General features: G+C 41.0%; 2 protein-coding genes across 2 annotated transcripts in view; one reads left to right on the top strand and one right to left on the bottom strand.

The window, feature by feature from the left end:
• The window catches only part of LOC118495055 (solute carrier family 12 member 9-like), a 43,551-nt gene extending 30,764 nt beyond the window's left edge, over nt 1-12,787 (bottom strand). The window contains exons 1-2 of the mRNA XM_036001313.1: nt 12,782-12,787; nt 9,408-9,410 (exon numbers count right to left, since the gene is read on the bottom strand). The gene's annotated coding sequence lies outside the window, so the exon portion shown is untranslated. The remainder of the gene's footprint in view (nt 1-9,407; nt 9,411-12,781) is intronic.
• A 3,127-nt stretch (nt 12,788-15,914) lies between these two features.
• Nucleotides 15,915-22,278, top strand: LOC118495026 (solute carrier family 12 member 9-like). Its single transcript, XM_036001125.1, has 5 exons — nt 15,915-15,968; nt 17,735-17,909; nt 20,175-20,363; nt 20,486-21,703; nt 22,071-22,278. Exons 1-4 carry the CDS (start codon nt 15,915-15,917, stop codon nt 21,136-21,138), a joined length of 1,071 nt encoding a protein of 356 aa, XP_035857018.1. The 3' UTR covers nt 21,139-21,703; nt 22,071-22,278.
• Nucleotides 22,279-25,910: the final 3,632 nt, after the last annotated feature.

Below are 25,910 nucleotides of genomic sequence, written 5' to 3' on the forward strand. Positions count from 1 at the left end.
CACTGGTTATAAAGTACATTTCAAACGACATGACATCTCTGCTTCTGATTTTATTTGTTATGGAGGAGAGAAACTTTTTAAACACCATCCTTCACATTTTCTGTTAGAACAGATAGCCTGCAGCTTAGGGCTGGGCGATATGGAGAAAATCAATTATCACGATTTTTTTGACCAAATACCTCGATATCGATACCGCAACGATATTGTAGGGTTGACAATTGGTGCTTTCAGAAAATATTTACACAATGAGATTTTTGATAAATAATCATCAGTAATGTGGATATAATGACTAAGTGGGTAAAGGCAAATAATAGAACAGTTACAACAATCTGGTAAGTTCAGAAAAGTACATCACTTTACTGTAATGCAGCCTTTAAAACCAGGAAAAGACAACACTTATGCCATATTACGATATCCAAAATCTAAGACGATATCTAGTCTCATATCACGATATCGATATAATATCGATATATTGCCCAGCTCTACTGCAGCTCTGCGTTTGCTGTTATGTATTCCTCTGCAGTGTTAGTTGAAAATTAGTCATAAGACGTGTGAGAACGTTCTTTCCACATCAAGGACACATCAGTCAAGTCTAGTTGACACCAGGATACAGCACCAGACGAACATCTGGAAAACAAAGTCATTATCTTCTTGATTCTTGATTCTCTCAGCACTTTGGGATTTATTCAACATTACTATTTTGTATAATGATATTAGTGGATTGAATTGATAGTTGCATTTGGACCACAATTGTCAACTCTACTGGAGCTGTTTGGTGATTAATACCTCGCTGAAAGGCTGAGAAATGAAACTCCTGTCTTCTCACCTGCTATTCTTTACTTTGTGTTTAAATGTAAGCACAGAGAGAATGTTTTTTATCCCAAACTATTCTTGTCAGATTTTAGGGAAGATGACCAATAGAACAATATCCTATTCAGAGCAGTCCTTTTTCACAACTCAGGCCTTTTTAGTGCTTATAAAGCTGCATGGTAAAAGTACTGTATAACCATTGTGAACTCTGGAACTATATATTTGGGGGAAATGACTCTTATGTTTTCTCTTTTAATGAGCCTTTATAGCATATATTTAATTTAAGCTCATATTCTATTGTCTACGTCTAATGTACATTATTTTCATCATACTAGTATCTAATCAGCAATTTTGTCTCATAATTGATGGGAAATATTCAGAGACAAATTCTTTAAAAGAACTGCTGTCCCACTACATAAAGAAAGCCTGAATAAGAACAGTGTGTCTGTGACAGTGCAGTTTGTAAGACAACATGTTTTGATTATGTATTTTTGTTGGTGGCAGGTGATCGACAGGAAGCAGCGTCAAATGTACACTGCAACCCAGGCACAAATACTATGCTGTTTGTGTGCGCAAAGACATGGCATATTTCAGTTTTCGGATACTGTTGGGTCGATCTCTTTTATTCTGCCTTGTTTTAAAGTGCTCATATTATGCTTATTTTCAGGTTCATAATTGTATTTAGATAACACCATATATTTGTTGTACTGCACATTGCTGCAGCTCCTCTTTTCACCCTGTGTGTTGAGCTCTCTGTTTTAGCTACAGAGTGAGCCATCTCACTTTTGTACCATATTTGTTGGGAGTCACACATGGGCAGTAAGGACTGCTAGCTAGTCAGTTGCAGAGCATGAGGGAGTGCCATGCTAGCAGCTAGGCGAACATTATAACGTGTGTTACAAAGTGACGCACGTTTGCAGAAGTAATGGCTGGACTACAATAGAGCTGTTTGGAGCAGTTTGTGAACAGTGTTTTCTGTTGGAGATGGTAAGTCCCTTTGGGGGGGGCTTTGGGCTTTTTCACTTTGTAAACCTATAACGTGCACAAAAAGATATATAACACAATAAAGGAAAGGGGGAAAAGCCAAAAAGCATAATATGAGCACTTTAAGATCTAATAGACCTCAAGAGAGGTCTTCACTAGAGATGAGCAGATCAACTTCACACACATAGGCTACACTAACATGTCACACCCAAGTATATTAATAGCTGCCCAAGTATATTTTGACCCAGTTTGACAATGACAAATACAGTTTAACATCATCTAGTTGTCTCCGAATCCAAAGGAACAGCCTAAGTATACGTCAGCTCCCGCTTTTGCTAATTCAGGTCGGTGTTTCTTGACCCTGTACTGAAATGAACCCCAACAGCTGATAGTCATGGAAACTAAGGAGTTGCCAGTGTCTGCAGTGATCATCGTCAGATCTCAGACTTTCTTCTTTTGTCATATGGAGTCAGTGATGTGTGATTTTTGTACTGAGCATAGCTAAGACATTTAGTCGAGTCTGTGTCCATCCTGTGTTATTGTCTTCTGGCCGCTGCTGAGGCTGACTTGGTAATAAATAATGTGCACCGGTATTAACATGGTGTTGGTCCACAGGTGGAGGGAAGATAAAATGTATATTTCTGAAAAGTCACGGGTGTATTTGCTAGAGAATCCTTTTAATATGGCCTGTGTGTGTGTGTGTGTGTGTGTGTGTGTGTGTGTGTGTATATGTGTATATATATATATATATATATATATATATATATATATATATATATATATATATATATATATATATATATATGAATGATACTCAAATGGTCTGTTCAGCCAAATTACAACCAAACCAAAGCTTGTCCAAGGGTTAGCTCTTGTCATGTAGCTAACATTGGATTTAACTCTTGTTAAATCTGGTATCTCCTCAATCTACAATTCTGCAGCTCATTTTGAGCTCAGTTCAGAGACCTGCTGTATTATTGTGATGAAAACGTGCTGACATAAAGAGGCCATTGTGAGGAAAAAGCTTCTCGCCTGTGGGAAATAATGAATTCAAATGTCACTTGGATGTGCACATAAGTCAATTATTCACCTGCACCTGCCCAAACCATTATTTGCTCATTCATCCCAAGTGCATATGTGATTTTGAGTACCTGACACCTAAAAATAATAGTGATACGTTTTTGGAAAATTACATTTTACCAGCTTTTAGTTAATGAAGTTGCTATACTTTGGCTGTACCGTGAATCATTTCACATTAAGTAAGAATGTTAAAATCCATCAATTTCAACAGCCACAAGAGTGCGCTGTGAACATCAGTATATCAGTATGTCTGCTTTGTAGTATTAGTGTTAGAGAATATGGTAACTAACTTTCTGTACAGCACACTCCGAGCGCCCAGTGTTTCCTCTGGTGCCTTCCGTGTACAGTGCTGTGTGCTATCTGCTCATGCCTCGTTATCACTGTGTGACCGCTGGCAAAGGCTACAGGACACAAAGTTAGCCACAAAACCCGGGGCCCCTGGAGCTGATAAGGCAGCTTTTTGTCTGGCCGCCCGCCCGCTTGGGCCTCCTTCCCCTGAGTTGTTAATTCTGCTAGTTCATTGTTGCTGTGTTACTGGGAAAATTTCAACGGTAGTTGTTTGTGTGGGTTTTATTTTATTTATTTTTTTTGTCTGCTTTCTCTGCTTCTTTCACTCCGCTCTCTGTCTGGATCTCTCCCACGTCTCTTTCCAGGCAAAAAGAATTAAAAGCCATTTAGCGCCGTCTCTCCCCCTGAGAACTGGCCTGTAATTAGCATAACTAATTTAGCAGAAATATTTGGCTTTCCTTTAAATTAGCTGTTGTGTAGGGGAGGGGAGGGAATGAAATTATGATGTAGCGGAAAAGATGTGTGCTTGTTAAGTGTGTGTGTGTGTGTGTGTGTGTGTGTGTGTGTGTGTGTGTGTGTACAAACGCGTGTATAAAAGTATAAAGTGTAACAGGAGAGTAAAGGAATGCAACTGCATCTTTTGCTTTGTGTGTGTGTGTGTGTGTGTGTGTGCTGCTTGTGAGTCATTTCCTTTATTTTTGTGTGTTCGCCTTTTTATCTTTGTGTGTGTGTTTTGTGTGAGGAGGCTTCTGTTGGCTGCAGCTTTATCAGCAGTGGCTCCAGCTGTGTTGAGTGTTCCTCAGAGGGTGCTGTGTGTCCTTCTGCTGATGCTACATGGGCACCGACACTTGTATTTGTGGCTTAAACACGCATGAACACACACATAAACACATGTACACACGGTATCACAGTGTCAGTGGCCAGGATTCAGGACACAACTGAGCGCTGCACACGGATGCCAAAGGATGTTTGTGGAAAGTGTGGAACTCGGTCACACACAGGCAATGACATTCAGTCAGAGTGGGCAACTGTAGAGTGACAACAACTGGCGGCTTAACACACACTCTTTTTACTTTTACCAGCTCAGCGCCATGTGATGTCCAAATTACAGCAGCATTCTCTGCAGCTACCTTGATTGCCTTTGTAATAATGTGTGAATTGACCAGCTGAACCATTAGCTCCAAAAACAAAAGCTTTGTCCTCTGCCCGGCCCGACCTTTGTCCAAATATGAGTCCGAGTGATTTGACAGATTGGAGTGTGTAAAAATCCAGATGGATCATCAACTGTGTCTGGATGGATGAGAGAAAATAGGTTATTAGAGAATCATTATGTGTTAATGGATGGGTATGACTTGATAATGGTTGAGGATTAAGGTGCGTGCCTGAAATCAAACCGGTTGACAGGATTTCTTGATTATGTTGTGCTGAGGTTTATCAGATAACAAGATGACTTGAGATTCATCCCATCATGCAGTTGTGTTCAGGTAGTTTGTAGGTCAAGTTACATTGAGCTGAATTGGTTCCCCTGTTATACTAGGCTGATCCAATATCAAGTGGTTTCTTAAATTCTTAAGTGGTTTCTTAAGGTCAGTCCAGTCTCCACTGATGTTGTGCCAGTGTTGGGACGCTGCCTGACGTAACGTCTCATACACTCTCTGACCTCTCACTTATAGAACCTGGCAGCCCCTTGTGTGTGTGTGTGTGTGTGTGTGTGTGTGTGTGTGTGTATGTGGACTATAAGGATAACGTTTCTGTCCCCGCTTTTCCTCAATTATGACGTGTCTTTTGGCTAAAAGCCGGGTCTCCTCTCTCCATCTTCATCCATTTCTTTTTCTTAATGTCTCTAAGGACTTGATTGGCAGCGATTATTTCAGGGTGCTTTTGCTGTGTCAGCTAAGTGACATCAGTCGCTGGAGAACAAGAGAGACGGCAGAGGGGGTGAGAGCGAGGTGATTGTCTGGAGGTACCATTGCCGCTGATGATAGAGGGACCTCAGACAAAAGAGGTGGGTGGGGAAAGGCGGACCTGGTGTGCGAGCTTTTATCGTAATTGCACCTGCTCTCCAATCGGATGGAGAGAGGGAGAAGATGAGAGAATTGTGGGCGCCGCCAATGCTAAGTGATCAAGTCGAGAAGAAATAAAAGCAAAGTTTAAAGACAGTAGGTCATTACGCTGCAACAGTGGGTACGGGCTAGAATGGGGCTGATATGTCAGGATGATATTGTCATCCACTTATAATAAATATGATATTCCTACCGAGTTTTAACAAGTTAATATGCTTTATTATTATTTCTTTTGAAAGTCTCACTGGCGAAATCATTCCATAGCCTGGGTAAACCCTGACAAACTTCTGGCAAATTTGAGATTTGCTCTGAAAGTCAGTCTGGCGAAGAGCCCATTCAAATCCATTTCCAATGTCCCCGAAATTGAGGCACCAATCACAACCGCTGAGGCGGGCTTTGCGCGACGACAATAGCGCAGAGACGGCGAGCAGCTTTTTGTTTACATTCAACATGACGGCTACCGAAGAGCAGCGTCACCCGGATCGTTGGTCTGATTGGTTGGACTATCCAATGCGCCCAGGGAGCGGCGTCCGTTGGTGACGCCCCTTTGGAAATGAACTGTCAATGAACCTTTCCCAGAGCCACTCTCAGTTACAGCTAAGAAAGGTCTGGTGTCAACCAGGCTAATCATTCCACTGAGCGTGGGAGGATTTTACTCAACAGGTTCAGTAAAACCTGCAATGAAACATGTCCGACTCTGGCTCAAAGAGCTGATAGCCATCTAACTTTTTTCATCAGTTCATTCAGTGGTGAGTTTAAGTGTCCCATGTGATCTAAATGCTGTTTCTGAGGACTTTCCACCCAGACAAGAGTACGTTTTTGCAACTTGTCTAGAATGTATATGCCTAAAAATAGTCAGATAAAACTAACCAAATGGCAGAGTCAACAGAATTTTAAAGAGCCATAAATCTTCTGTTTACATCGGTAAACTCCACACAGCAGGCTCATGTTAAGCATCCCAGCCGGTGTGATGCTGTATGCCAAAGGAAACTAAAGGGTCAAGAGAGGGTGTATTGCTTTGGAGTTAGTTTTATATCTTGCTCAGAAAGGACAACTACAGCATGATGATGAGTCTTGCTCTCGGCCCCTTTGTTGGTGAGAAGTACAAATACCAAAAAAAAAAAAAACGTTAAAACAGTCTGCAGCGATCTAAAACAGTAAGTCAATAAGTAAGAAGACATTCCTGCATAGAAAAGCCAAAACATACTTGTGTGTATCAATTACATAGGTTGTTCATCAGAGAGAACTGACAAGTAAATGTTTCAACTTCAGGAGGCTCAGTAATGCTTTGAGCAAAATGCTAATGTCAGCATGCTAACATGCTTACAATGACAGTGCTAACATGCTGATATTTAACTGGTAATGTTTACCATGTTTATCATCGTAGTAACATTTGCTGATTGAAAACACAAAGTAGAGCTGAGGCTCATGCGAAGCTAGATGAAAGGTCAGAGGAACACCAATGTGATTGCAATTCATCCTGAATGGAAAATGAATGTCTGTACCAAATGCCATGGCATAGTTGTCATATATGTTACTAAGAACCAAAAATGTTGCTGGAGCAACGTTAGAGGATCATCAAAGCTATTAGGCTTCATCTTCTTCGTCTAAACTTCTTTGCTCCTCCCTTATCAATGAAGAAAACTTGACCAATATGGGGCTAATGGCTGTCTATCTGTCGTTTCTATAGTTTCTCTTTTAATTTACTATCCCTGTGCTCTCACCCCCTGCTGCCCTCTGGATACTTTCGCACTTTCCTTTACTTTCTGCTGCGTTGTGTTCGGCAGCGGTTACTTGAGTCTAAATCTGTTAGTGTATCCGAGGAGGAAGCCAGTCGGTCATTTGAGCTGCATGTGTAATTACAGCTGGGACTATTTTAATGGCTGTTTATCCACACGGCTGCAGTTATTGCAGGGAAATTGGGTTCAATTACATGATCCTCTAAATATGTGAGCGCTTCATCCGCTGCGTACTGTAGCTCCCAACTCCAACACCCTTTCAGCTAATGTACACTTAAATGGCACACACATTTATGGAAGTATATTTTGACGGGTACATACTGTATGTGCAAGGAATACAACTCAGGCACTCATTCATATATGAATTCAAGCTTATGCACCCAAACACTGAGAGGTCTACAGCAGTATGCAGAGGCAGCTTATTATTGATGTGTGGTGTTTGTTTTAATTGCTCCTGTCCCAACTCCATTAACGCCATATTTGTTTGGTTACTGCCGTGCAGTCACGCATTAGGAAATGGTGTGTTGCCTGCTCCTGAGTCTGTTTGCATGTATGACATCAGCTGCCACTACTGTTGATTAGTATTCAATTTACAGTGGTTGTAGTAGTTGTAGTAAATGTAGTGTAGTGGTATGGCTCAGTGGTACAAAGAAACCAGATAGCTGCAGCATGGACCACTGGAGCATCAGTCACAAACGTTGGAAAATGAGACAGTATGGGGCAATGGGTTTAAAAAAATCATGATGTCAAAAGCAAAGCAAGTAGTCACAAGTAGAGCCTCGGTAACACTGACACAGGATCAGGAACAGAATGTGCAGAAATTAGCATTGAGTTGAATAAAGATGAGTTGACAACAATGGCATGCTCAACAAAAACAGAACATGTATTTAATATAGAAATATGATATTAAAAAGGTGTTTTATTTATTATTTTTTTAAACATCTTATATAGTTGATATGTTGTGCCTTGTAACTTGCCTTTAAGTTTCACTATTTTCAGTCCCCAAATTTATAAATAAACAACAGGTATTCATTCATTCTTTATTTATCCTTTATTTAACCAGAAAGGTCCCATTGAAATACAATATCTCGTCTGCCAGGAAGTCAAGATGGGCAGCAAAATAAAAAAGTGTCATAAACAAAGAGATGACATCATAAAAACATATCAAAACAAAACAACAGACACAAAACCTACAGGAATCAGAGGCTAAAAGAATCATGCGCATAATAATGGCACCTGTTTAAAGCATGTATTAAGAGTATTCAGTGTTTCCTAAAGAATTGTATTCTGCCAAGGTGGAAAGGTCTCTGAGAGGGGGATTTGGACCATCATGTGTCACTGAAATGTTCCAGTGAAACCCAGACAAATGAAATTCTTCCATGGGCGTAGCAGCTATTTTAAAAGATTCCCTCAGTGTTGCTGAAAGTTAGTTCGTATTCCAGATGGCTCACTCACTCTTATGACATTGCTGTATTTTATATTCTTTACTTTTTGTAAGTAAAATAAGATGCACACAGTCTCATATCTTCCTTTCACTTGTTTCAAACAAGATGCTAGTCATCAGACCTTAGACCCTAGAGGATACTCAACATAAACAAAAACAGCAGTTTGGTAATTTTTCCTGACCTTGAAATTCACTTTGCCCATCTGTGTAGTATTTATGTGCAGAGCTCACGCTGCACAGGTGGGAGGAGATGCGCAAACAGTTGGGAGTTTTATTCGAATAAGGCAGTGCGAAGCAAGTTTTTGTTTTTCTGGTGGAAAATGTTTCTTAGACTTTGCACTGAGAATACACATTTCAGAAAATGGTGAAACCCTCGTCACACAAACATCAGACTGGTCAGCTATAACTCTGTATTCTGTTGTTTATGCATGAGACATCGGATTATCGGAGCTCATTAATCCTGTTCGTCACAGCCTCATCTCCAGCTCAAAAAAGAAAAAAATGTTTCATTCTTGAAATGCATTACGGTGCCAACGCTGCTGTGACACATTTCAAGATAAGTTGTGACCATTTACAATGTGATACAGTAGAATTGGGACTAAAATAGCGACGGATTGATAATACAAACGGCTTCACCAGACTTTTTCTTCTTTATTCTATCAAATTAATTGTTTAAAAAAAAACCACACCACACCATTTGCCCCTGGCTGCAGATGTGTGATGTGTGTTCACATCGTGCTGCTATGCAACATCCAAACAAGAAAATGATTTAGGCAATCACTTTACGTTTGTTGAGCTGTTGTCGTCATGCATCACTGTGATTGGCTCAGCTGTTTCAGGATGATGAGACAGTGACGTGACTGGCTGAGAGTGTATTTACTAATCACAACACTCATATATTTCACTCCACCCAGCCTTTTTGCATTTGCACTGCTTTACAAACATGAACCAAAATAGCAGGTGCATTTGGAAGCGCCCAAACAGTCTGGCACCCAAGACCTGCTGCTTTTGCGCTTACACATTTCAAATAAAGAACTTCCAGTCTCTACAGTGAAGCCGGTGACTCTGTGAGGCCGTGCTTAAGCACAGTGGCGTTTGACCTGCATGCCAACATCCGCATGCTAACATGCTCACAATGCCAATGCTAACATACTGATGTTTAGCAAGTATAATGTTTACCATCTTAATTTAGCCTGTTAGCATGCTAACATAAGCTAATTAGCACTAAACACAAAGAGGTTGAGACTGATGGGAATGTCATTAATATTGCAGGTATTTTGTCATAAAAGTACTGGACAAAATAATTTGCCCTGATGATGGCACGAGATGAAGAGTTAAGGGATCACCATAGTGATTACAAAGTCATTAGGATTCACGCCATGGATATCTGTATTAAATTCAGAGCAATCTATCCAATAGTTGTTGAGACATTGTCTCAACAAGCAGTGGGAATTATCATTTTCGACACAAATTGTTGTTTTTTTTGACCACTCCTCAAGTAGTCTTGGTCAACCCCTCCTGATGGCAAGTTGACTTTTTCATGCAATGAAATCCTAACATGAACACATGCCAGCCCAATTTTACAGACTAAAAGAAGGGGATCATAAAGTATAAAGATCATTTTGGATCTGACTGAAAAAAATCTGCCATTGCTTCCTGAAAAATGGACTTGATAGCGTGGGAATAAGGTCAGTAAGCAGTAATACTTTTCCTGATATGTATTTCTTTGCTCTTGCTAGACCTTACTAATTTAGTATGACATTCCTGTTTCATGAGCTTTTTGAACCCAAGTGGATGGATAATCATGTTCGGAGAATCTGATTTTATTTCAGCTCCCTTTTCACCGAAATCCTCTGTAGTTTGTTAAATCTCTCTCAGTCTAAAGAGCTGACATTTGGGAAGTGCCTCTTCAGAGGTGTTGGATGTGAGATAGTCGCTAATATAAGGATGTTCTTATAATACCCTCTAAAGAACTTTAAACAAAGACACAGCACATTTATAACACGTTGATAACATGTTTATGACATGTACTTAAAAGGACCATGTCCATACTTTATTACATGGAAAATGCCAGATTATAGTCAAAACTGTAGAGCAATATCAAAAAGTCATTTAGTTTGTCTATATAGATCGAGACAGATCATGTTTACAAGATGTCAATATTAATTAGGGTGTCAGGGATAAATAATTGTTTCTCAAAAAGACATCACATTTGAAATTTGCATTTAGTTTTATATATTTATTTCAAACATGAAACAATTAAATAAAAAACAAACAAGAATAACAAATAACATGAACAATAAACATATAGCAAACTCTCAATATGCAAATTCTCAATTCAATATTTATTATATATACGACTTGCAAACAACTATCCCAAAGCCATTATGGACAACCTGAATATCTATATATATATATATATATATATATATATATATACATCCCATATATATATATATATATATATATATATATATATATATATATAAAGAAAATGTTTGACACATCATAAATGGAGTTGGTAAGACATTTCTCTGTTAATAAGTTGAAGTCTCGACCAAACACATCAGACCTCCATGGGCAACAATGGGCAAACCTTCAAAAGGAGTGACAATTGATCAACAGACTTTAAAGCTGCTATAATCAATATTTTTTATATTAATAATGGATCAAATTACTATCTATAATGTGAGAGGAGTCACTCGTTGTGATGAACCCAGAGAGAATTATTTTATATTATATATAATAAACCCACTCTGCACTCCATGCCCAGCACCCACCAGCAGACGGATAAAGTTAGCGACTAGCTGGTGAACATACAGTAGAGGTCTTACAGTAGCAGCTGAAGAGCCAAATATTTCCCTGAGGATGAATGCTAGTGTTTGTCTGTCTGCTAGATGTGTAAATAAGCCACTGTTTGTTCACCACATCAGCTTGATAAGGTGATAATATGTATGTTCACAGCTTGTTGTGCTGCCCCTAAGTGTAAAAATCAATGTAAGGAGATTTTACTTATAAAGTTCAGCACATTCTGTTTCCTTGTGTTATTGAATGAAGTGATGTCCCTTGCAGTGTGAGGGACTGTAGGTTTAACAGAATATAAACAACTCCATACACAGTCATCTGACATTAAAATAACTGCAAAATATATAAGCAAGCATTGCTCCCTAACCTTTACTTCTCCTGTTCTCTTCTTAGGCCCACCTTTCGTTACTTCACCTGGCATACGTGCGCATTGGGCATCGTAGGTTGCGCCGTCATGATGTTTCTGATCAACGCCATCTACGCCTCGGCCAGCATCGCCTTCATGTTGCTGCTGCTTCTGCTGATTCACTACCTCAGTCCCACCTCCAGCTGGGGCTACATCAGCCAGGCTCTCATTTTCCACCAGGTCTGACGCACGCACACACACACACACACACACACACACACACACACACACACACACACAGACAGACTCAATACTGCCTTGTCATTACTAGAGCAACTAAAATCTCATCCCCATAGCTTTACAAGAGCCTGTACCTCTGCCAAGCAATCATTCTATCCGGTTTATAGAGACGCACAGACACACACGCACACACACATGCACGCACACACACACACACACACACACACACACACACACAGACAGACTGATCTCTGCTGCCTCTCCATCAGCCAAGCACTTAGCATTTAGCAGACAAACACACTCACACATACACACAACACTGCCTTGTCACTCCTACAGCAGCTATCTATCATATTTATATCAGGTCTACCACACACACACACACACACACACACACACACACACACACACACACACACACCACCTCGTCCCCCTCAGCAAAGCTCTCTACATTTCTTACACACACATATACTCACAAACATAAACACGCACACACACAGCTTTACATCATCCAGCTCTCCATGTCCTCTATCTGGCGAGTCTGTTGCTCTCAAGGAGAGGGGACGCTGTTGCCAGGAGGGCCCGTTGACGAGGGGAACCGTTGCCAAGACTGTGGGCAGAGGTTATGGGCAGGGAGAGTGAGGGTGGCTGGGTTTGCCAGCAGCTTGTCAGGAGGCAGAACATTATTACAACCACTTAACTTATTGAGGCTCTCATCCTTTCCCTCCTTCCCTTTTCTGTTCTCTTCATCTCCTCCTCCGTCTCTCTACTGTTTCTCTCAACCGGAAGACAGCAGCTAGGAGCAGGAATCTGATTGGCCACCAGATCAGGGTCTATCAGAGAAGATGATGGGTAGTTGGCCTATTAGTATCATGGATGTATTAGTGAACAGGCCTACTGGGCCACGGGACCATAGCCCCTGTATGAAGTGGCTCTTAACATTTCTTGTTGGAAAATCAACCACAAAGAGATGCAAAACAACCACAAAGAACCACACAATCATCTGTAGTCGTTATATGTCTCTTTCAGTCTGGATGTAGTACTGCAGGGGTGGGGGGCCTTTTACAAGTCTGTGTCCTGGGGCCCATTGTCTCATAATCTGTCCATGGGTTTATGCTATTTGGAGTTACAAATAGCAGCTGTTTATTAATATTATTTTGTTTAAGTAGTTGTTTATTTGGCATTCATTATTTACAACAATGTTACTATTCCTAATGTACAGTTTATTATTGCCAAGGACCAGGGCTTTAAATGCGTCACACAACACATTTTTACTGATTTTACAAATGGGCTTCCTTTCTTTAAAACTGTGCTCCAGTCTGACCCCACATTTAAAAGTTTCTAAACCCACCCCTGGCAGGACGCCCAGTTCGATTTACATGATTACACTAACAGGCCTAGCAAGAGAGGCCAAGTGTGTGCATGTACATATCTTTTACATGCACCGTTCTTGCACCCTCTAGCAGTAGCCAGTGTGGCAGGGTGCCAACTGGGTGACATTGAAGCAGGGACAGGAGACACAACAGCTCGCAACAAAAAACACACTGGAAGATAACAGGCGGCTGACAACAGTGTTTAGGAGAGAAAGAGAATGAAGAAAAAGACAAACTGAGGCAAGGAATGCTGATGGTATCACGGGAGGGAAGAATAGAGGCAGAATATAAGCAGCAAGAGGGGGTTAGTGATTGAGAAACTAAGTGATTGATGAGACTGAAGCGACAGAGAAATGATGATAGGCTGATGGATGACAAGACAGGGGGAAATAGAGAGATAAAGAGAGACAGATGATTAGATGAGTGGAGGCAGCTGGACTTCGCCTCTGGGGCCTCGTTCTTTTGCATTTTGTACGGCAATTACCGGACGCAAGCATGGAAACAGTTATGGTGATAATGATGGTAATAATGTTGGAAATTGTTGCATCTTCATTTTTGATTGATGGCTGTGTAGCCACACAAAGATTCAGGACCTTGAGCTAAACTTGTATTGCCAAGGCAGTCAATATCGGCACAAATTCTTTGGTTCTTTTCAGGCTAAATCCCTAAGTACAGTGCCTGACAAAAGTCTTGTCGCTTATCTAAGTTGTAGGAACAACAAATAATAACTTGACTTGTAGTTGATCAATTGGAATCAGAAATGGTTTATATGAAAGGTAAAGGCTTCTGGATTATGCTTATTATACCAAAATAAAGTTTTGTATCATTCATTGAGTTTTATCATTGAATTAGGACAGAAAGGTCAGATTTGGCTTGGACAAAAGTCTTGTCGCATACAAAAATACAGCAATGTACGGTAGAAATTATACTTTATTGTGAATACACAAACATGCTTGTCGTGTCTTTATATGTCGTGTCTTTATATGATTCAACCAATCACAGATTAGAGTTTCACCTGTGACAAATACTGTAATTAACACATTCCTGGGTGTGTATAAAAAGAACTCCAGCACACCAGACCTTCATGTGAAGTGCAACCTGACCTCTCACAACATGCCAAAGATTCAACCACAGATCAAAGTGCTGATCATCAAGAGCCTGAAGACCAAGTCTGCTGCTAAGGTGGCAGACATCTTCAATGTATCCAAACGTCAAGTGGAAAGGATAAGAAAAAGATTTGAAGAAACTGGTGAAGTTCATGACAAGTCCAGGTCAGGCAGACCCCATAAGACAACTGTTCGAGAGGACCGTTTGTTGCTTCGACAGTCCAGGGCCAGCTCTTTTTCTGGGCTGGCCACCAGAAACCACTGTATCTATAACAACAGTTTGTCGAATTCTCTCACGCAGTGGCCTCCATGGCCGAATTAGTGCTCACAAACCAGCATTAAACAGAAGACAACTAAAAAAGTGTGTTGCATTTGCAAAGGCCCACAGCTTGGTGAAAGGATGGACAGTGGAAAAGTGGCAGAAGGTTGATTTTTCTGATGAATCATCCATTGAACTGCATCCCAATTGCTGCAAATACTGCACAAGACCTGTTGGAACCCGCATGGACCCAAGATTCACACAGAAAACAGTCAAGTTTGGTGGAGGAAAAATCATGGTTTGGGGTTACATGCAGTATGGGGGTGTGCGAGAGATCTGCAGAGTGGATGGCAACATCAACAGCCTGAAGTATCAACAAATTATTGCTGCCCATTACATTCCAAACGACAAGAGAGGGCAAATTCTTCGGCAGGATGGCGCTCCTTGTCATACTTCAGCCTCCACATCAAAGTTCCTGAAAGCGAAGAAGGTCAAGGTGCTCCAGGATTGGCCAGCCCAGTCACCAGACATGAACATTATTGAGCATGTCTGGGGTAAGATAAAGGAGGAGGCTTGGAAGATGAAACCAACGAATCTTGATGAACTCTGGGAGTCCTGCAAGACTGCTTTCTTTGCTATTCCAGATGACTTCATCAATACGTTATTTGAGTCATTGCCGAGACGTATGGATGTAGTCCTCCAAGCTCATTTTCTTTTTCCCAAGGCACCATGACTTTACGTATGCTCTGATGTTATTGTAGCATGTTTGTGTATTCACAATAAAGTATAATTTCTACCGTACATTGCTGTATTTTTGTATGCGACAAGACTTTTGTCCAAGCCAAATCTGACCTTTCTGTCCTAATTCAATGATAAAACTCAATGAATGATACAAAACTTTATTTTGGTATAATAAGCATAATCCAGAAGCCTTTGCCTTTCATATAAACCATTTCTGATTCCAATTGATCAACTACAAGTCAAGTTATTATTTGTTGTTCCTACAACTTAGATAAGCGACAAGACTTTTGTCAGGCACTGTAGAGCTGCAACACAATAAGAGTGTCATTTTTCCTACAATTTCATATCATTACCGCAAATCTATTTAACACACCCTTAAAGTGTTTTCAAATGTAAGTAATTTTAAAGTATTTTTAATCATTCTCAAATGACGTGCTTCCATTTAAGCAGGTGTTTCTCACAGCAACAAAAAAGGCCTACAGTGTTAATTGGCTTGTGCTTTAGGCTCCACTTTCTCCCCCCATCTGCTCACATCAGAGATGACTTTCTCCCCAACTTTCTTGTAACACTAACACAGTGTTACTCGTGCCACTTTAAGGACCACTCAACACATGTAGTGTAGAGAGTGTGAAAGCCATGAAAACACAGATTTATCCTTTAAAGCTACCCTTCATCTCTGAATCCGACAGTGTAAGCAGCAGCTTTGACATGGTGATGTCATCACTGAGCTAATAGTCATTAATTCCAATGAGGGTATAAATTAAGTGTTAATCATTCCTAGTAGGCTGTAGGTTTAGATCTGATGTTTGGTTCCACTTGGTTACATTTCCTCAATGGTACCTTCATGCCACCTCATCAACACACTGTCAGAATCCTAATGATGCTTGTGTTATAGTGTGCATCCTAATCCAAACTGATGCACACTAGCATTTAAGCGTATATTAGCAATCACTGATGGGTACAATTTTACCAATAACGGTTTGATTGACACATATGTACGCATGTATATACACATGTTGACATCTGCAAACAAATATATTCACACAATTCATTCGGTCCCTGCCACAGTTCTCACATCCTAATGGGATGTTAATTAGAGATGTTATTTGTTTTTACATATGAGAAGTATGTGCAGTTACAGTACAACAGCACCTGCATACATATAAGATAGAGGTACACACACACACACACACACACACACACACACACACACACACACACACACACACACACACACACACACACACACACACACAGGATATTCAGCGTCGGAGACTTAAAGACCTGAGATGGACAGCAGAGCCATTGGTGCTGGGTTGGCTCCAGCCTCCAGTTTTGCGCTGTTCGTTTGGTCTAACTCTTTTTTTTCTTTTTCTCTGGATTACATCGTATTGAATTATTTCATCATTTCAACTCTTTACAACTGATATATGGGACTTACACTCAGTGCAATAATGGGACATTATGTGCAATATCATGGACATAATCATGAACATTCTGAATTAATCATACCCTCGTATCTATACTTCAAATTTAATATTATTCATACATAGGTCTATATGTATCTATATTTGATATATTTTATGATCCATACTGGTAACCTATTTTTGGCATTGTATATATTTTAAATTTCCACCTTATAGTTATTATTTTAGCCTATGTATCTTTTGCTGAACAGTGGCAATTACATTACAAAAAATGGCATGCTGTATTTACCTCTTATTTTACTTTTGTGATAAAGTGACTGAAATGTTCATCTGTGACATGTTAAAATGTAGTGTAACAGTAGCACAAATAAAGAAGAGTCATAAACTCAATAATGTCAGTTCAACAGCAATATCTATATACAGTTGCTAACATTAGCCATCATAGGCTACTGGTCATACCAGACCTAGTAGTAGCAGAACCCGAGTGTATGAACTGAGCGAGGGTGTGTTTTATTGCCTATGAATTCAACTTTTCATTTGTAAGAGGACAAGAGGTGTTTCAGTGGTATTTTTATTATCATCGTTGTGTTGCCACGAATTTCACATAGTAAACTTCCTGAAACTAACAGGTGAAATTCATTATAGTGAATTATCTCATCTATAGCATGAGCGTAACAAGCCTGCTGTAATTTCGCAAGCATAAGGAACATATCAAATCCGTAGGCTTACATATATAAATTAAAAAAGGTAATGCAAAGAAATCTCGACTGCATGTGTGTGTAAGTTACATCACCTCCAGAAATGAATTTCAGGGAGCATAAATAAAGTGGACTTAAGTTCTGAGCCTGAGTCTCAGATAACTGCAGAGACATCTGTTTCTTAAGGGGAACTACACGCTACACACATGACTTGAGTGAATGAATGGCACTTGAGTCCACTGGTATGGACCACGGGGTTAAAGAAGAACTAGGATTGGGGGTAAAAATAACACTTTCCAATAAACAACGCTTTTCCAATTCTCTCCTATAGGTGCGTAAGTACCTGCTGATGCTGGACGTGAGGAAGGACCATGTTAAGTTCTGGAGGCCTCAGGTCCTGCTGATGGTTTCTAACCCTCGCAGCAGTGTGGGCCTCATCAAATTCGTCAACGACATCAAGAAGAGCGGCCTCTACGTGTTGGGACACGTCCAGCTTGGAGATCTCAGTAAGGACACCGACCCACTGTTAAGTCTCTGATTGTGTTCAGCTATGATACTTGTTATATTACATTTACTTAACACTCAGCAGTCATGATGGAGCGGACTCTTACTTTGAAACATTCCGAAACATCACTTGTTTCTCCTGTGAACGATCAGGAAACCACACAGTGTTTCATCAGATCATCAGGAGCACTTGAAAGTTTACTTCTGCACCATTACATATCTAATCCAGCACAGTGTGACAGGGTGACTATTAATTATGTGCAAAACAAATTAGGGATGGTGATGGGATATAGTTTTTGGATAATTTAACATTATTATGATATTAAGAGGCAGCAATGGCAAGACTAAAAGCTTGTTTTTTTGACTGTCAACATTATTGCTGAATTTTAAAAGCAAATTGTTGTACTCGTCTTTACTGGAAACAGTAGTAACATTGCCACTTTACTTTAAATGTTTTCATTCAGGACCGGTTCAAAAAAGCTGTGAGTCTGTCTTCTCAAAACATTGTATAAGTAGTAAAAGAATATGTACAAATTGGCAAAGTGCGTCCCTGTTTCACAGTGAGCAGTGCATCATTTAATGGACCTTTTTAGCATGCCAGACCTTTCTCCATGACATCGGCTAATCTGCTGCTGTTTTATTTCGAAGGAAGTAATCACGCATGCAATGCTCCGGAGGAGTTACCTTTTCTTTTCTGCAGAGGCACACTCTAACAGAGTTTAAAAGAGCAGGGTCATTGATTGTTTTCTTTGTCTTTTGAGGACTTTGTTTGGGGTGGGGGGGGGGCTTTGTGTTAATGGGAGACTGGGACTGGCCCTGAATAGTCTTCAGAATCCAAATCTTCTTGAGTGTTTTACAGGCAGGAAAAAAATGATATGTTCATTATCCACTGAAGAGCCCTTCTGATGAGGCAAAAAACAACAACGACCATTCACATAATTACATTGTGTTGTTAAGGACTCCCAGCTACTCCATTTTAAGTCCATCCATTTATTCTCTCACTTGTCTCTCAACTGTTTGCATTAAGCTGAATACAAAAAAGACGTACCCACAGGAACAACAGTGTTAGAAGTCTGAACAGATCCTTACACAACTTAAACTACCACAGGAATTGTCTGTGAAACTTGCAGATGTGGCCTCTAGATTGCACTTTACATACATATTGATGTTTTTCTGGATGATTGATCACCTGCCTGCCTGTTTGTGCTGCCCTGTATTTTTCTCTCTGTCTCACATTCTGTCTACGCTGTCGTTTGTGCTTGCATCTTTCTCTCTCTTCTCCCCCCTCTCTTCCACCTTCCCAGACACTCTACCGTCCGACCCTCTGCAGTCCCCAGTATGACTCCTGGTTGTCTCTGGTGGACAATCTCAACATCAAATCTTTTGTCAACTTGACATTGGCCGATTCTGTGCGTCATGGGGTCCAACATCTACTCTTCATCTCTGGACTAGGTCAGTGTCACCACATCACCACAAAAATGTCCCTGTTGGTCAATAAAGACATTTGAAAGCCTGCATTGATATCTGGGATTACAGCTGTGGGCTGTGATCTGAGATTTTAGTGTTTTACTAAAAGTACTAAAAATACAATTAAAGCCACTATGTGAGGTATTTTATGTGATAATAGCATTTTCCAAGTTTTATTGTTGGCATAGATCTTTGTTTGTAGAACAACTAGGCAATCCTGGTTAGAATTGGTGCAGTCCATTTATCTCACTATGACCACTAGGGGCGTCAAAGTTGTAAATTTTCAAATTCTACTCATAATGGCTTTAAATGTTATAATTTATGTATTTCAGCTTGTTTTCAGGCAGGGATTTTGGGCTGGCTGATTTTTAATTTTTTTTAACTCCTTTCAGACCTTCAATTTGAACTGCCACTTCAGTTGTTTTCAGTAATTCTGATCCAGCTGTCATTTCAATTTCTCTCAGTGCTTACACTGAACTGACACCTCAACTTTATTCAGGGCTTACGGTTAAACTCCTTTCAGCACTTCCATTCTAACAGATTTTTTAACTTATTTCAGTAATGATGTCCAACTTCTTTTCTTCAGCCCTTTCTCTTATCTCTCTTTGGCTTCCCTCCAGTTCTCACTCCAGGGTCTTCTTCACATCTGTCTCTTACTTTCACTTCATCAGATAAAATGGCTGAACCTCTGTCCTTAACAACTCACAAAATCAGTGATAATGATAAAGAAATGATTTGTATTAGATTGTAACAAATGGTCCAGTCTCATCTTTCCTTTCTCCGCCTTCCTCTCTTTTCAGGTGGGATGCGTCCTAACACCCTCGTCCTTGGTTTCTATGACGACTGTCTTCCAAAGGACAAGCTGATTGATCCGTCGCTCTGTACCAGTCAGCCCAGAGATCCCTCGGGCTCCTTGGATGAGCTAGAGCAACAGCCCCCTCTCTTCCACTTTGCCTCGCTGCGGGGGTCCAGCGACAGACAGGATTATGGTGAATTCGGGGACGGGAAGGTTCTAGGACCCCAGGAGTATGTAGCGATCATCGCTGATGCCATGAAGATGCTAAAGAATGTGGTGCTTGCCCGATACTTCAACGATTTTGACCGAGCCCAGGTCCTCTCGCCGCCCTCCTCCTCTCCAGGAAGGGAGCTGTGTACGTTGACGTCTGGCCGGTCAACCTCCTGCGCCCGGACAGCAGTAGCTACGTCGATACCTGCTCTCTGTTCCTGCTACAGCTAGCGTGTATCCTCAACATGGTGAGAGCCTGGCGCAAAGCCACGCTCCGTCTCTTCCTGTGCGTGGAGGAAGGACGGAGCGTGAGAGGCTCAGAGGAGAAGCTGGGCCAGCTGTTGAAAGAGCTGAGAATTAAAGCTCAGGTCTACTCTGTGCCGTGGGACCAGCAGGTGGCGCTACACTGGCAGCGCCAGGGCGAGTGGGGCAAGAAACAGTCGTCGCAATCCCTTGATAGCGCTAAAGAAGAGGAGAAGCAGAGACCAGATGAAGAAGAGGAGAACGATGAAGATTACGTTAATAGCTTCCCGAGCAACGCCACGCGCCTGTCTAATGACTACCTGTCAGCTGTCAATAAGCTGATCCTGGACCCGGCTCGGCCCGCCCCTGCTGTGCGTTTCTTGTACTTACCCCGTCCCCCAGCTGACACCCGCCGCTACACCACCTACTTGCACCAGCTGGACCTGCTGACTCAGGACCTGGGCCCCACGCTGCTCATCCACGGTGTCACACCTGTCATCACCACTGACCTTTGAACAATCCCCTTCCTGACACATTCAGGGAAGTGTTCCTTTCGATTGCTGAGGGCTGCTGAGTTTAGCAGAAGCTTCTCTCTGAGAGTGTGTGGACCACTCCTAGTGCAGCATTACTGTAGACCTCAGCAGTGCCCCGACACTGGCCTCTCCACCCAACGACAGACTGGGGAAGAGAAAACAGCCCTTGAAATTTCAACCCATACAGTGATGTCACTGCTGACTCATTGATACCACCTGCACTGCCTCGCACAATATCTGGCACTATAGCTCTAGAGCCTATTTTAGAATATTGAAAATGAATACTTGGTAATCACAAAATCCTGACTGGCTACATATTTAACCTTTCTTTCGTTTTTTTGTGTTGTCAGCTTGTAGTTCTGGTATTCCCATCAAGCTTCTGAAGGCACCATGATTTTGAACTATTATGTCAACCTTGTTGCAATTTACACATAAAACAATCAGACTGATTGAATGTACCCAAGTAAAGCTAATCACTTTCCAGACAAATTTACAACCTGCCAAACACAAGCCACTCAAAAGCAGTATCAAATGGTCAGGCCCCCAGGTAGGGCTGGGCAATATGGAGAAAATCAAATATCACGATATTTTGACCAAATACCTCGATATCGATAACCGCAACGATATTGTAGTGTTGACTATTGGTGCTTTCACAAAATATTTACACAATGAGATTTTTGATAATAATCATCAGTAATGTGGATATAATGACTAAGTGGGTAAAGGCAAATAATAGAACAGTTACAACAGTCTGGTAAGTTCAGAAAATGACATCACTTCACTGTAATGCAGCCTTTAAAACCAGGAAAAGACAACACTTATGCCATATTACGATATCCAAAATCTAAGACGATATCTAGTCTCATATCACGATATCGATATAATATCGATATATTGCCCAGCTCTACCCCCAGGGGAACATTTAGATTGCCAATCCGCCTCTGTCCCTCCATCACTTAGACCTACTTCTTCATCTATCTACGATAGAGAGAGCGGTCTAATTCCTGATACATTCTAACCTGAATTTGAAGTATTCTCTGACTCCCCTGTTCCTTTTCTTGAAATGTTTTCGTGGTGTGCTGCTGCTCAAATTCCTTAAAATGACCATTTCATATGCCTTGAGATCAAAAAGTGCCTCGCTAGTTAGGAAGCAAAGTTTGGACTCATTCCATCACGGACAGAAAGTTGGACTGTGTTACACCTGTCATTTGCAGGAAATCTGCTTTCCATTTTAGGAACTTAGAACACAGGAACAGTTAGTACAATAATACGACGGTGCTACTATATCAGTTTTATTCCAAAAGTATTTTATGTGGGATTTTAGGAAGACATTCCTCTTTTTTCCAAATGCACTTTGTCTTTCCTCTGCCAGAGTGCATGTTGCACGTCTCTCCAAAACTCCTTAAACATGTTTACAGTGCCAATAACTACTGTGATTATCCACAATAATATATTGATTGTTTTTATGTATTTTAGGTACTACTCCGCTTTTTGAATTGTTTTTACTCACTAGTGACCACATGGCTTCACCTGCCTCAATGCTGAGGTGCATTCCCAAAGTATTTGTAACATTTAAAGTGAACCTATGTCCCCTTTGCTGAACTGACTCAGTAATATCAACTGCACAGAAATATCTATCATAATATAAAACAACGAAACCCTGAGTGTAGTAAATAGAGAAAGGTACGTATTACTGCTATAAATTCAACAAATAGGATATATTTCTTCTATCAAAGTTACCTAGTATCACTTAAATCATCTCTGTGTAGCATTTTGTGGCAAATAGTATCCTTGACACTTGATGCAATCTATCTCCTCTAAATCTTGAATTTTAAGTCTCTAACATCTCCACAAGTAGATTATTTCAGGTGTAGATGCATCCTGACAAGCTGTGATCCATATTTGAAGGATTTACTTGGATTTAGACCTTGATATCCTTGTGTTTGAAATGAGATATATGTTACTTGTGGACTAATAGGATCATTCTTAATTCCAAAGAGGGGTCTTGTTTGGACACCACACTCCTCACCAAACCACTGACGCTACTTCTTCCAATCTTGTCCTTGATTTCACAGGAATGCAAAAAAAAAGCATTGTTGGAGAGATGAAATGTTCAGTGTTTGATTTCCTGCTGATAATATATATGTACTTTTCAAGATGGAAACTGATTTGACTGAAAAAAATAAAAGTTTGTATTACATGTCCTTTTTTCTACTCCCTCAGAGATTGTTTGCAAAAGCCAGATCAAACTTAACAACCGCTCAGGGCGTCCGGACTTTGTTTCATTTCAGCTGAAGACTGGTTTGTGTGTCTCAGAGCAGAGAGAAGAGGGTTTTTGTGTCTGCCACACTTGTTGTGTGAGGTAAACTTTGGAAATAGGGGGGTAAGATAGCTCTGCAGCGAGGACTAGACGACGAGAGATACTAGAGGGTGCCAGCCAGCCAAATTGCCTGTCCTACAGTCACCCTCACCCCCACCAGGCAGAAATGGATTCATTCCGCTCTGAGGTGAACAACAGATTGGAGAAATAAGCCCAAATAGCCGTCGATATCTGTTCAGGAGGAGGGAGGCTGACATTTATCACTGAGAGAAAGACACCAGCTCTGAGCAGGTTTTTGTGTGTGTGTGTGTGTGTGTGTGTGTGTGTGTGTGTGTGTGTGTGTGTGTTGTGGGCTGGTGTGTGTGTGTATACCGATATATACATAAATCATCAATTCAACAAAGCATTTACAATCTGTTTCAGAACAGAAACATGAGTCAACGATGATGGATTGTGTCATGTTAACAGTACAATAAATGGACTTGCATCAGAAGTACCGACTATTCACGTGTGTTTACAATCCATAAAGTCAGTTTAGTAACTGAAGATAACAAATCATTATATCACTGATACTTTAACTATTATTTCCATATTGATTCAACTGCTTTCTAACAGTAGTTGTGCTAATGTGGCAATGCATATTAATCTGCTCACTTATCACTCAAAGTGTGTTGATATGTGTTACATGTAACCTCTACGTCACAAATCGTCACACGTTGGTAAATCGTGTTTTTCATTGCGTGGATCAGACACATGTGTCCCCAATTTTACACCAGTTTCTCTCCATAGCACATTAGGCTCTCAGACTACTTTTTGCCATTCAAAGTGTTTTGCTTGTTTAAAGACAAAAAAGCTGTAGGCTACACAGCGATGGTGACAGGAAGGAAGGCAGGAAGAGGGTGGCTGTGGCCGCGGAGAGAACGCAGCTAGGGTTTTTCGTGTGTGTGTGGTGTGTGTGTGTGTTAGACAGACTCAAGATGAAGACCATCATGGCTGAGTGCCTCCAAGTCTAAAACTCTGCTCCGGTCATGTCTGTCAGCCCTGATCAAAGGAACTTTGTCACTCATACCTTTTCACTTCCACCACTATGGTCATAGCCCTAACCACTAGCGTGCCAACAGGTACACACACCACCCACACACACAGTTCATCACTTATAATTTCTACACACTTTCCATTTCACATCTCCCTCTCTGCATCGCTCCGATCCACTTCATTATTTTACGTGACTCTGACTCACCGACTGTTGGATGTCAATCAGATTGATTGGAGGGAAGGAGGTGGGTTTTTGGTCACTACCACTCTGATAGGCTACTAGTTAAGGGATATCAGAGGCCAAAGAACAGACCCCTGGCTTCCTACGAATCATCTTTGGCATACTCAATATGCGGAACGTCTCTGTGTGCACTGTGCAATTCAGATTACCGAACGAAGATTTAACAACATGCTGGAAATGATGCATTGATATCAAACACAAAGCTGTCCAATGGCGACTCGCTAGTTCACGTACAGGTGGACTGCTGTGATTACACATCTACTGGGTTTTTTAGCAGCATGACACTATGATGCATTAGCTTCACACCCAGCCAGTACATGAAGTACGTATGAGCATGTATTGTCTACTCCTTGATGACAGCATCGCAGAGAAAATAGCACTTATTGGGTCACGTAAGCTTTAAGCTTGTGGCCAATGATGTCAGTCAAAGCGGCAGCTCATTTTCTTCATGAATATGAACTCAGTGTGTGTGAGTGCTCAGCAGAGTGTGACTCAGTGTGTACTGCCCTAACATATCATCAGAATAGACTGCAACCATTGCTGGCTTTTGCAGGCAATTCTTTGGACTGGATATGTTCATCATTATCCTTTGAGTACTGTGACACTGGTGGAAACTAATGAATAGTCCTACAGCTACATACAGTATATACAGTGCATGTATCTGGTAGATAACATACAAACGAGAACCTGACCCTTGCTGACATCAGTTTCTGCTCATGTCCTGCAATGCAATGGTCCTCTTTCAAATTGGTAGGCCTCTTCTGTCCTTTGTGCCACCCTGCTCTCTTCTTGTTGTAGGCAGTTGAGGGTTTTTTAATGGATAAAAGAATGGATAGAAAAGTTGTCATGCAGTCAAAACGACAAAACAAAGTCCTGTTGCGTGACACCACAGTATATTGTATCACGAGGTGCATCTCATACTCTTAATTGCCTCCTCGACTCCTCCCCTTGCGTGGGAGGGGAGAGAGGAACTGAGGAAATGTGCTTTGTCTTTGAAATTCGGGAGAAGCCAGACCCACGTGACGCGTTCGTCCAATCAGCTGCCGGTTTTTCATTTTTTTGGGCGACAATACAGATTTAGCGCCGCCTGCTGTTATGGAGACATATACGTCTCGCGCGAGAACGTACGCTCAAGTCGGTGTGGCTTCGGTGTGTTCC

Source organism: Sander lucioperca, chromosome 5 (genome assembly GCF_008315115.2).
Source record: "Sander lucioperca isolate FBNREF2018 chromosome 5, SLUC_FBN_1.2, whole genome shotgun sequence".
Classification (NCBI taxonomy): domain Eukaryota; kingdom Metazoa; phylum Chordata; class Actinopteri; order Perciformes; family Percidae; genus Sander; species Sander lucioperca.

Coding starts and splice junctions, on each gene's coding strand:
- LOC118495026 (XM_036001125.1), top strand. CDS start 15,915: ATGAAAACACAGATTTATCCTTTAAAGCTACCCTTCATCTCTGAATCC. Junction 17,910..20,174: donor CGTCCAGCTTGGAGATCTCA/GTAAGGACACCG, acceptor CTCTCTTTTCAG/GTGGGATGCGTCCTAACACC. Junction 20,364..20,485: donor CAGCGACAGACAGGATTATG/GTGAATTCGGGG, acceptor GACCGAGCCCAG/GTCCTCTCGCCGCCCTCCTC.